Source organism: Sesamum indicum, linkage group LG8 (genome assembly GCF_000512975.1).
Source record: "Sesamum indicum cultivar Zhongzhi No. 13 linkage group LG8, S_indicum_v1.0, whole genome shotgun sequence".
Lineage (NCBI taxonomy): Eukaryota > Viridiplantae > Streptophyta > Magnoliopsida > Lamiales > Pedaliaceae > Sesamum > Sesamum indicum.
Genome location: NC_026152.1, coordinates 9,671,687 through 9,684,858, shown reverse-complemented (window position 1 = coordinate 9,684,858; position 13,172 = coordinate 9,671,687). Strand labels below are relative to the sequence as shown.

Genomic DNA, 13,172 nt, shown 5'->3' with positions numbered 1-13,172 from the left:
CCCCCCCCCCGCCCAAGTTTACATCACCAAAATATAAAATGACCTAAAAAAAATCATAATTCAGATATATTTTGATAAAAGTTACAGTTGCAAAGAAAAAAGAATTCAGGATAAATAAAGAAAAAGTAAATGTATTCTATAAAATTGTGAAAATCTAGATATCAATAAAATGATTAAATACTATTCTAGGATACATGTTAAATAAAATTTTAGGATACCGTCTCTTTATCTAAAACTTATTCACTAAAAAGAAGGATTTGTGCAAAAATAGTTTTGAATATGTAATTTAAGAAATTAGAATAAAATTTACAAAATGATATTTGGATGGCTAACATAACATTTATGATTTTTAAAATTCAAAGAGTTTACTACATACATTAATTTTGATAAGTATATAGGATATGTATTAATTGATATCAAAATAAAACATTTTGATTTAGTTTTTGAACAAATGCACATTAGTGCTAAGATGTTGTTAATACTAGAGAACAACTTTTATGCAAAGTATTATCTGCTAGTTTTGGATCTATATATATTGAAAATAATTTATTAATATCTTTCAATCTGTTGCACGTTAAATATTTGAAACTGCAAGTACGGAAACTAAATACTTGGTTAATTATTTGGTAAGTAAATAATGGAAACAAAGAGAGAAAGGTCCAAAAAAGCTTCATAGAAAATGATTATGAAAAACAAAAATTTAATATCAATTAACTACCTTAAAGCTTTCCTTTAAATGTGCTCCGTATTCATTTGATATATATATATATGGAAAATGTCTTACATGAAAACGTAAATAGAAAGTAGCTTGCCCGCCTCATGATCCACATAGAAAAGAGATGGAACCATGGAGTGGTTTATGTATCATAATATGATTTAAACTTGTAGTTTATGTATTTTTCTATATCTATCTTCTTGTTTTGTGGTTGCTAACACTCTCTCTTTGTTTTTGTCTAATTTTAATGAATGAATGGCTTGCACTTAATTTATCATGTACTTGACTGAGAAATTTGTTAATTTCACTTAAGCGCTTATTCTGAAATTGTTGTGCTTTTGCTCTAATATTTTTGTTTTCTATCAACTCATTAGATGTTTGGCACTATTGTAAGCAAATTAAGGAATCTTATGGAACGATCTCACATTAAGTGGTCCTTTCCACATGGGAAAAATATGTTTGAAATGCTGTTATGAAAAATGTAAGTGGAATATTGTTGTATTTTCATGTCGGCCACTTTGAGCGTCGTTAGGTATGACGGTGAGCTATTAATAGTTTCGTATTTCTTTACTTTGTTTCTGTTATTATGTTTTCTCGCAAAACGCTAAGTGGTTATTTACATTTTCCTTTGATAGGGGATAGGCATTTTGCTCGATGGTCTTTTTGGGACACTCACGGGTTCTACAGTATCCGTGTGAGTAATCACTATCATGCAATCGATTCATTGTTGTTTGATTTATAGTAAAATCTTGATACTCCTCTTTACAAAATTATACTGGATAAATGATTTGGCGATATTTTTTTCAGGGAAAATGTGGGGCTCCTTGGACTAACTCGAGTTGGAAGCCGGAGAGTTGTTCAGATTTCCGCTGGCTTCATGATTTTCTTTTCTATCTTAGGTCAGTATCAGTTGCCTCACCATGCATTGCATTTCTGATGGAGAAAAACTGCTACTTTATTCATCTAATCATATCTGCCAAGAATCATCTGTGGAAGGAAAAAGAAAAAGAGAAGATTATATTTGTGGAGTGTAACACCATAATTAAAAGCACAGTGATTGGTTTCATAGTATAGTATATGATAAATTCATATACCTTGAGTCTGGAAAATGATTTGGGGCAGAATTCATCCCAGTTGTTCTGTGATATCCTCATCTATCACATTAACAGGTGTTTAAGTGATCTTATGTCCTCATCGAGGCACTTATTTATGGATTTGAACACAACTAACGATCTTCTTTTTCTTTTCTACTCAATTAACACGGATTGCAGGGAAATTTGGAGCCGTTTTCGCATCTATACCATTTCCGATATTTGCTGCATTATACTGTGTCCTATTTGGCCTTGTAGGTATGATATTACATGTACAAAGTTTTTCTTTCCAAAATTTTAGTTCACTTCTGTAATAGCTTGTTTGTTCGCATGCAGGATCTGTCGGTTTATCGTTTCTTCAATTTACTAATATGAACTCCATGAGAAACCTCTTTATTACTGGTCTTTCCCTCTTTCTTGGGATCTCGATTCCTCAATTTTTTGACGAATATTGGGTTCTTCCCCGTCGTGGACTGGTTCACACTAATGCTGGATGGGTAAAGTACTTCAACCTCAATGCCTTTGTTAGGTCAATGATTTTTTTTCAAATACTTTTTCTTTTATGATCACTCGACATAGATAGAATCTTTTTATGATTCGATAGGATACTTTTTGGTCGTTTGTGGCCCTTCATAAAGTCGACCACATAAAATAAAAATGCCACCCAAATTTATTTTCTTATTATTTTGTCTATCATCAGACCGGTTAATAGTCTTGCAATATTAGAGAGACCATATTTATCTGGTATGAGTCTTTTATTTTAAATTGGTGTACGTAAAATATGCACATTAAACGTACAAATATCTGCATCATCTGTATATTTCAAAAAAAGAATATATTATGTAAACTTGAATACAGGATGAAATATTGATTCGAAATAGAAGATTCAGACTGATAGCTGTTGCACAAAATTACCTATATATGTACATTGACTTCTTTTTCTAAATTCATGCCTTCCCATTTGCAGTTCAACGCGTTCTTGAACACCATATTCATGTCCCCTCCCACGGTTGGGTTGATCATCGCTGTTTTCCTCGACAACACAATAGAAGTGGAGAAGTCTAAGAAAGACCGGGGGATGCCGTGGTGGGTGAAGTTCAGGACGTTCAGAGGCGACAACCGGAACGAAGAATTCTACACGTTGCCGTTTAACCTAAACAGATTCTTCCCGCCAACATAGCTGTTTGAAATGAAGCTATTTTTCTTAGGTTTATTTTGAAAACAATTATTGAGCTAATTAACATGGTTAGATTTGAGTTCATTGAGGCTAAATTTCCTACATATATATATGTGAAAAAGTGACTAAACTTAGTGCAGGCTAATATTGTTCATTTCTTCAAAATCATTCAATTTTTTGGAGGGAGGGTCAAGAACCTGGAAGGAGTCTGGACCCTCTAATCAATGCTGTAGGGCTTTCTTTAACTTTGATGAGATAATGGAAAATAAGGTATCTTTTGTGTGTGTGTGTGTGTTTTTCTCTCTCAACAATTTGACGTTGTCATCCTCTCTTTCTCACTCTTTCTGTCCTAATTATTATTATTATTATTTTTTTGTTATACTTTCTTGTCCTTAAATGAACATTACTTATAATACTATCGAGATGTTGGTTTTGACATATTAATTTTAGTCTTATACTTATAGGAGAGTTGCAATCTTGGTTTTGTTGAAATCAATTATGGTAATTCAATCCTGCAATTAAATAAAAACAGCAATTTGAGGAAAATTCTAGTTGAAAATTCATAAATTATGGGGAAATCCTGCTACATGCATAACACATGCATTTTTTCTATCAATTTATAAATTTTTTTTAGAATTATCCTCAAATCATTATTCTTTTTTAATTGCAGGTGTAGAAATTTATTGTCAATTATATATTAATGTGTATATATTTTGCCATCATTTTTATATTTTTTTTAGAATAAAATATTAATTGATGGGAAAATTATATCACCATGTATGCATAATCAAATTATTTAAGGTAATTTAAATTTTGTCTTACCAACAAATGAAGCAAATACCAATAATTTGATATTTTAGATCACATCTTGTGATTAAGGAAATAGATGTCAAACAAATCATAAATGACCAATTAAATTGTGCCACGTTATCAAGTAAATATAGCAAAGTTTTCCACCCTACAATTATAAATATGGGTGTTTTTTCAATAATTGAAGACACCAATCAAGACACAATTCAAAACGCAAATGAAAAACTCAAGACACAAAACAATGCACAATTAAAAATACAAGTGAAGACATAAGTAAAAGCCATTCAAGAAATCCCTAAATCTTCTCTAGCATAAATCAAGGAAGATCCCTTTTATTCAAGGCAAAAAATCAAGGCATTTGTCACAAAGATCAATAAACTTCAATGTTTGATTCGAGAACAAGCCAAAATACCGCGAATTAGCGTTATCAGAGCACAAATCCCCATTGGCGCAAGATCAAATCTCCAACTCCACGAAGAAACTCCAAGTTCACATCAAGCATTCCAAGTTCATAATGTTTAGTTTAGAAACAAGTCAAAAAATTCTCAAATTAACATTATTGAAGATCCAAATCAACATCGAAGGAGATCAAAGCATCAAGCTCCACCTTCAAGGTTGCCAAAATCAAAATCGCCTTCTTAAAGTGAAGAATTAGAGAAGTGAAATCTCTAGTTGACTCCTCTAATTCTTCACTTCAAGAAAGCAATTTTTGATTTGACCATTTTGAAGATGGAGCTTAACGCTTTGATCTCCTCCAATGTTGACTTGGATCTTCGATCACGCTAATTCGAGGATTTTTTTACTTATTTTCAAATTAAATGCTATGAACTTGGAATTTTTGACTTGAACTTTGGGTATGTTTTGGTGAAATTGAAGTTTTGGTCTTTCGCCAAGGTGGATTTGTGTCTTGAAATGTTAATTCGTGGGTCTTTCAATTTGTTTCCGAATCAAACTTTTGGATTTGTATTATTTCCACAATAAACGCCTTGAATTTTGCCTTGAACTTCGTGGCTTTTCCTTTATTTGCAGTATAGAGGATTTTTCGAACATTTTGAATGTTTTTTTGCTCGTGTCTTCACTTTTTTTTTTAAAAAAAAGCCACCTAGAGGTGGGGGGAGCTTTTCAAAGTCCCAGTTTTTCTATATTAAAATGCGCAAAAAAATAGTTAAAGCGGGGAGAGCTACCTGTGGTGAGTACTACTCCCTTATAGCAAAAGACACTAATAGGTGTAATAGAAAAATTATGGTGAGTCAAAAAATTCTTATTATCCCACCACATCATGAATCACATAACACTTGTGAAAAGGGTTCATAAAACCTGCAAAAAACCTACTGGCTACAACAACAAATGACCAAATAAACAAGAACAGAATGAAGTGACAAAACCAGAAGGTATCCAAACAAAAACAGAGGGAAACATTCTCCACAACATCAACCATACGAAATAAGTAACCTCAAAGGAATCCATCTAGGTAAAATCACATAAACAACACAAAAAAGGTTCAAATAGGACAACAAGTATCAACAAAGAACCAATCAATAATGAAGTACCCCTAATTTCATAGAAAGTGTTTTAACTGAAATTAAAGGTACTAGTACTTCTGATTCTAATAGCAGGGAAGGAACAAGCGTCAAGTCTAATCAAACCTTTAGGAATACATGTCATATTATCAGGGGATAGAATGGTAAGATGTCGATTGAAACATGCTTGGTTAGCAAAATAATCGGCCACTTTGTTACCCTCGCTAAAGATGTGTGATATCTTGAACTCAATTTGGGATAGAAGATTTTTAATTTGTTGCAGCAGATTTTGAAGGTGCCAAGGCCCTTGGGGGGAGAGGAAATGAGTTTGAGGGCGACGTTGGCATCTGTATCCACCCAAATTATTTTAATGTTGCTATCAATGCACAATTTCACACCTCTATAGATAGCTTTCAATTCTGCTGCTGTGTTGGATATGAGGCCAAGATGCTCCTGAAATGCAAGGACAGCCTGAGCAAGATAATTTCTGATGATACCACCTTCCCCTACAACCCCTGGATTTCCTTTTGAGGCACTATCCGTGTTCATTTGAACCATCACCTATCTTGCTTAATCCAATTAACGATTGAGATTCTGGTGATATCTTATGTTGGGTAACAGGAATTTTAAGAAGAGATGCAATAGGTCTGTCCCCTTTCTAGTGTATAGCTCTCATGAGATTGGCTTTACCCAGAAGATGAAGATAATTGAGGGTTTGTGACATAAGACGATTAGCTTTGAAAGGAGCCCCCTCAAAATATGGAAGCATTCATGCAAATCCAAGTGTTCCACATGATCAGTGGAGGAAGAATATCTCTGATGTGAGGTTGATTAGAAATGTTGCTTTTCTAGGCTTGAAGGATCATTAAAAAGTTGTTTGTAACTGGAATACTGAGTTGAAACTTGGAGGCAAAGATGCTCTAGACTTCTAGAGAAACCTTGTTATCAAGGAAAAGGTGAGGGATACTCTCCTCTTCCTTCAAGAAACAAACACATCTAGATGATAGAGGAATGCCCTTTTATTTGAGTCTGCTGTCAACCGGTATCTAGTTATGGAGGACTTTCCTTGAAGATAGAAATAGTAGGCCTAATGTAAGAATAAATGATAAAAAAGCCAATTAGATTGGCCTAGATGTATTCTGACAATTAATTGATACTATGTAATATTATTTTAGTGAATAAAATGAGTACTCGCCTATTTTGGCATCTACTTTGTTGTGCTCATTATGCATGTTTGCATTTATTTAAACATCATAACAAAACCCACAGACCAAATTGACAACCGTGCAGTTGGACCGCGCATTAGATGGCGGTCATGAAACCGAGTGCCAAAAGGTTGGGTTTGAAACGCTCTAAGTCGAGGACCTCGAGAATAGGCATCGAGAGTCCTATAGAGACTTGCACTGAGAGTAGGTTGATTGACTAGGTGTCGAATCAACTGAACTGACTTGCAGGGATCGTCATATGAAGCCTTGGAGACTTGGTCTGATGTTGAGAAACTTGGCGTAACGTTTCATTAAGCATAGAAGCCTAGTCCAGGATGAGAACCGATACCTAGTTCCATACCCTAGACTAAGGCCAGGAGACGGTAGACGGAAGGGTTGAACCTGTATGGACTCGAGAACCTAAATGTTCACATGGATATTCACCTGGCCTCTAGTGCCATGGACCGTTGCTAGACAGCCACCTATGGCAACGGGCTTTCTTGATTCAGGGATAATCAAGAATTGTTAATTAAATTAGATATAATTAATAATAGTGTTGGACACTAGCCCAAGTCTAGTTAAAAAGTGAACCTAAAGAGTCACATGTAATTTAATTGGAGCAGAATTTCGTGGCTTTTGTCATAGGTTAGTTTCTATATGTTTTGTAGTTTTGTATATTACATAAAATTTAATTCAAAATTCAATAACTACCAAGTTTGCCACCAAGACAACCTATACACACATATGCATATAACCTTCAACCATGATGAAATAACCACTCCATCATGGTGAGGAATTTCAACTCCTTCTTAACTTGCTCCAACCTCCCTCAAATGAGCTTGGACTTCAAGTATGCACCGGGCTTGATATAATCAAATTAAATCAAGCCCAACCAAAATTCATTGGACAATAATTAATTAAATTAATTTTAGCCCAACTAAGTCCAAAGATTCATTTAATCCAATTAAATGAATCTAAACCCAAATACTAATTAATTGATCCAATCAATTAATTAAGTCGAACCTAATGAATTAATCCGATTGATTTAAAGGTGTTAAGTTCAAAATTAATTAATCCACTTAATTAATCTTGAGTCATCCATCAAATGGATTATTAAATAAATGATCCAATCATTTATATATTCTCCTTGAATTAATTTAATCCAGTTAAATTAATTCATTTGTTCTCGAATTAATTCTAAATTAATTCCACCAATTCCATAGTGATTTGTGTGTGACTCTTTAGGTTCACCCTCAACTAGACTTGGATTTTCTATCCAGCACAAATAATTCATTAAATCTAATTTAATTAATTATTTTCAATTACCCATTAATTAAAAACGCCCGTCACCATGGGTAGCCGTCTAGCAACGATCCATGGCACTAGAGACTAGGTGAATGTTAACGTGAACATTTAGGCTCACGAGTTCCATGCAAGTACGGTCCTTCCGTTGCCCATCTCCCGGCCTTAGTTTAGGGTATGGAATTGAACGTCAGTTCCCATCCTGGACCAGACAACTGTGCTGAGTACTTGATATGCGTTTACTTTATTGATCGGCAAAGGAAATCATTTATCATTCGACCAATCGCTTTGGCCATAGACTTAGAGAGTCGAAACCATCTCAAAGCGCATAGGAGATATATCCATCATTACTGATAGGGGACGGATTCTATCTTGAATCCATCGTTCTCACTACGTACTTCGATTACACTGGACAAGACTTATAACGACCACATCGACGACAAAGTTATCTCGCTCTAGATCCAAGATATAGCCATCATATGCATGCGATTGCTATGATTCCTCAAGTCCAAGGATTAATCCTATATTAGTCGGGAATTTAAGTCATACCGACCAAGCCTCCAAGACTTCCATATGACGGTTCCGTGAGTCAGTTCAACCAGTTAACAACCCTGTCGACTAATCCACTAAAATTGCATAGACATCCTATATGTGTCGCCGATGAAACATGGCACTCATCCAATGAATGCACTACTTCGTGCAAGTCTCTATAGGACTCTCGATACCCAATCTCAAGATCCTCAACTTGAAATGTTTTAAACCAACCCTCAAAAGTTGATTTTATAGCTGTCATCTAATGCGTAACCCAACTAAATAGGTTATTCAATTGGTTTGTGGGCATTTATTATGACGTTAAAATACCGTTCAACATAAATAGTAAGCACAATAAACATATGGTGCCGCAGATGGATGCTTACTATATTCATCAAGATAATATCACATTCATAAAAATTTTAAAATAGTTTCCAAAACCGCCAATCCAATTGGCTTTCGAGTCACCAATTCTAACAAATAGTTGGTCAATCGAGCAATAGTTTGTGGGAAAATGATCGCCTTGATACCAGTGGTGGCCCACGAATTGACGAGACGGTGAGAGGAATCTTAGAGAGAAGTAGTCAGCGAAAAACAAGCAAAAAATTGGCAAAATTCAGCAGCTTCGGTGGTGTTGGCGGCGTGTCGAACGGAATCTCAAAATACGTCCGGCATGGCTGTGATGGTCGTCGGACGACGACCGGTTTGTTGGTGCATGTGGTCGGAGACATGCCAAAAATTTTTCGTAGCGGTGTTGGTGGAGGGTTGGCGAGTGGCAACGGCGGCGGTGAGGCTTGATATGTGCTGATTTGGTGGTAGAAATGCAAGTGTGTGAAAATCTCACACACATGAGACATGAGTTATTGAATTCACACGACAGCGTGCGGCCGAAGGAGAAGCAAACTTGCTTTAACTGCTCGTGTCTTCACTTGTATCTTCAATTGTATCATGTTTTATGCTTTGAGTTTTGTGTTTTCACTTGTCTTCTTCTTGGCTCATTTTTTTCACTTGCATTTTGAATTGTGTCTTCAATTGTTGAAAAGACACTCCTATTTATAATTATAGGATTTAAGACTTTGTTATATTTACTTGATGACGTGGCATAATTCGGCTGGTCCTTCATGATTTTATTGATATTTATTTTTTTAATCACAAGATTTGTTCTAGAATTACCAAGTCAATAGTGTTTCCTTCATTTGTTGTTGGCAAGACAAGATTTAAATTGCCTTTTCTTTTTAAAACAACACACTTCCATTTCATTGCTAAAGAGACCATGATGGTCAAAGACATGACAATGAGAGTACATACACAATATAAACAATAAGGAGAAACAAACCCTCTACAACATATATAGAAGGAATAACAATAGAAGAGGATTGAGCATCAATATAAGACCAAAGTAGACTAAAGCCTGCTGCGACAACTTGAGGAAACCCTTGCGCAATGTTCTCCATTAGAAATTTATTCCTACTTTACTACAGCACCAACGTAATTACAACTGATATTTGGAATTCATATGTACCTAGCTTCAGAAAAAGAAATCTAATCTATTGAGTTTCCCCACTGTCGAACTATGTTCATTCCAAGGCAGGTTAGAAAGAGCCTAGTTTGTCTAGACAAATCACAATGCAATAATGCATGGATATATCATCTTCTATTTCAGCATTGCATCTTCCGCAACCCCTCGGCCGTACAACAATCTTTCTCCTCAACAGATTTTGACAAGTAGGGAACTGGGATAGCGTTTCTGCAAGAAAACTCGGATCTTATATGTAGGACTTTTGTGCGCCATACAAAGTTCCAACTTATATGAGATGATCTAGTATTGGATTGACCAATTAATTCCCCCCAAAAACAACAAGTTCCTTTCCACATCTTTAGCTAAATTATATGAAGAAGTTCTGTATTTCCCAATCACAGCAACCCAGTTGGCATGAAGAAGAGTCTAACCCAGCATCAGTTGAAGATCTTCCAGAAGAAAAGCAATGCAGCTAAAATCGCGTTTTAGCATAACGTTTTCTTCCTTCCTTTTGTATTTACGTTTCTTTTAGTTATTTTCAGCTTGAGATTTAGTTAGAACAGTTAGGCGGTACTTTATGCTCTGTATGTTATTTAAGCAAATCTTTTTCTTCTTTGTATCTGTAATTTTTCAACTTTTTAGATTATTGAGATCAGAAGTTTTTCTCTCGATATTGTTCTTGTTATTTCCATGGTTTTTCTACTATAGATTTCTTCATGGTATCAGAGCCATCACCATGATGGTCTCTATATATTGTTCTACAATTAATTTTTTATTACATATATCTTGATCCAACGAGATAGCTTGGTTTGTAATACCTATGGCGAATACCTCGAACTTTTTCCTGATGTTTCAAGTAGAGAAACAAGGACCAAAGCTGAATTTGTGGCTGCGTGGAATCTATCGAACGACAACTTTGGTCTAGTGATTATATCCGCTCCATTCAATGGAACTAATTGGCTAACATGGAGTAGATCAATGCGTATAGCACTTGAAGTTAAGGATAAGCTGTGTTTTATTGATGGCTCATGTGTACAACCTACTGAAGGTTCCGTTGAAATGAAATTATGGTGAATTGATGACTCTGTGGTGCGAATGCGGCTATTAAGCAATATGACGAAGGATATAGTTAATGCATTCTTGTATGCTACATCTGCTCGTGCACTCTGGTTGGAATTGGAGGACAGATATGGAGAATGTGACGAACCTCTATAGTACAGAATACAATGGTAAATCAGTTCGATGACTCAAGGGAATCATAGTGTCACTGCTTATCACAGAAACAATTGTGGGATGAACTAGTCTGTTTGATGCCACCACCAATGTGCTCTTGTGGGAAATGCACCTGTAATTGCAACAGAGAAAGCTAGATCAAATCGAAGCGAACCAGCTAATGCAATTTCTTATGGGTGATAACATCAGGAGTCAGATTTTACTCTTGGATCCTTTAAGGCCTATTCAATGGTACTACGTGTTGAAAGGCAAAGGCAAGTGAGCCTGGAATACAATTACATTGGCAGAAACAATGCAATGAATGTCAGGAATACAAATTTCAAATATAATGCAGGGAGTAAGATACCTATGAGGCAGAAGAATTTCATGGATAAAAGAGAAATGACCTGTGAACATTGTGGACAATCTAGACACAATAGGGAGACATACTTTAAGTTACATGGAATTCCAAAGTGGTATAAAGAGCTCAATGAGCAAAAGAAATAAGGAATGAATAATAATAGGGCCTACGTTGTTGCAACTAAAGCATAGAGTTCTGGGGACAGGATGAATGCACAAAGAGATGACGTTGTGTCTGAACTACTAGAGGCTTTGAAAATTATGCAATCTAGAGCACCACAAAATCCAGTCAAGGTTCACTTTGCAAGAAACACTGAAATGACAGGTATATCAACACAAAGAGAGTGTGCTGCAAGTGGGAGTCCTAGTAACTGGATAGTAGACAGTGGTGCACCCAATCACATGTGTAGTGATGCAAGCATTTTTAATTCACTAAGAACACTACATAAGCCTAACAGATCCATTTTCCAAACAATAGTATCTCCTATGCCACTCACCTTGGAGACATCAATTTATCATCCACATTCACTCTCACATATGTGCTTTTAATTCCTAGCTTTAAACACAACTTAATCTCTGTCTCACAACTTAGTATATTCCACCCAATTGCTTGCACATTCCTCACCTCGCATGTGTTTTGGAGGACCTGATGACTAAAGAGCCATTAGCCATAGTCAAGTAAGTAGGGAAACTTTATCACTTGGACAACAACTACTTTCCTGCAGCCATTCCTCTTCAGCAATCCTGCTGCTCTGCTGAAGAGATTTCTGTCAGCTCTAACAACTATATAATGTGGCATAAATGTTTAGGAAATCCTAATCCTCTTTTACTAACACACATTCTTGAATAGCACATCACTGTAGTGAATAAAAATGGGACAAAATGCATGAAACCGCCCTATGTTTTCAAAAGGACGCAAAAAACACCCCCATGTTTGAAGAATAGGTTAAAAAACCCATCCTGTTTTGTTTTAGTCAGCAAAAACCCCCATTCTGTTAACAATTAATAGGAAGTGGAAGAGACGCGCGTCTGCTGCGTTTGGTAGTCATTTTTCACAGTTTAGGTTCATATTTAATGATAATTTAGAGTAAAATACCCCTCTATGGGTCTATATAACATACAAAGGGCTTTTTGGCTTGTTTTGTGTCTTTCTTTTGTCATTTCAAATCCTAAAAATAAGTATTAAATTTTGTTATATTAAATTTAAATTAAAATATTAAATTATATGTAATGTATTTAATATTTAATATTAAATTGTATTATATTTAAATTCAAATAATTTTATAATTGTTAATTATTAAATCTAAAATTATTTTTAATTAATTAAAATATATATTTAATTACAATAATTATTAAATTAGAGATAAATATTTAATTATTATAATTATTTAAATATTCTTAATTAACTAAAATATATTTTAATATAATTAAAATGAATTAAAAAATTAAAAAAAGAAGAAAGAAAATCTGCTATTTCGCCCCTTTTCGTTGAAAACTTGTTTCTAAGTTTCCACGCTGTCCGGATGAATTTCCAATGGCCAATAGTACCATTAGAATTCTCTCTTCAACATGAACATTTTCATACCTTCAATTTGAGTTTTCGTCGATCATAGAGAGTGGGCTCAAGCAACGATCGCCGAACATATTTGCCATCAATTCGTCTCCGTCCGATCGAATCTCAATCTCAGACCACCACCATCAGACTCGTCTCTTCAAGACGATTCTAACGA

At 35.0% G+C, this 13,172-nt stretch overlaps 1 protein-coding gene across 2 annotated transcripts in view; it reads left to right on the top strand.

The window, feature by feature from the left end:
- LOC105168126 (nucleobase-ascorbate transporter 1) overlaps positions 1-3,267 on the top strand; it is a 12,570-nt gene extending 9,303 nt beyond the window's left edge. The window contains exons 10-14 of one of the 2 annotated variants that reach the window (XM_011088074.2): positions 1,351-1,409; positions 1,523-1,614; positions 1,987-2,064; positions 2,143-2,303; positions 2,774-3,267. In XM_011088074.2, coding sequence (XP_011086376.1) covers positions 1,351-1,409; positions 1,523-1,614; positions 1,987-2,064; positions 2,143-2,303; positions 2,774-2,986 — 603 coding nt within the window. In that variant the 3' untranslated portion in view covers positions 2,987-3,267. The remainder of the gene's footprint in view (positions 1-1,350; positions 1,410-1,522; positions 1,615-1,986; positions 2,065-2,142; positions 2,304-2,773) is intronic. The other variant, XM_020695757.1, reaches the window with a different exon arrangement.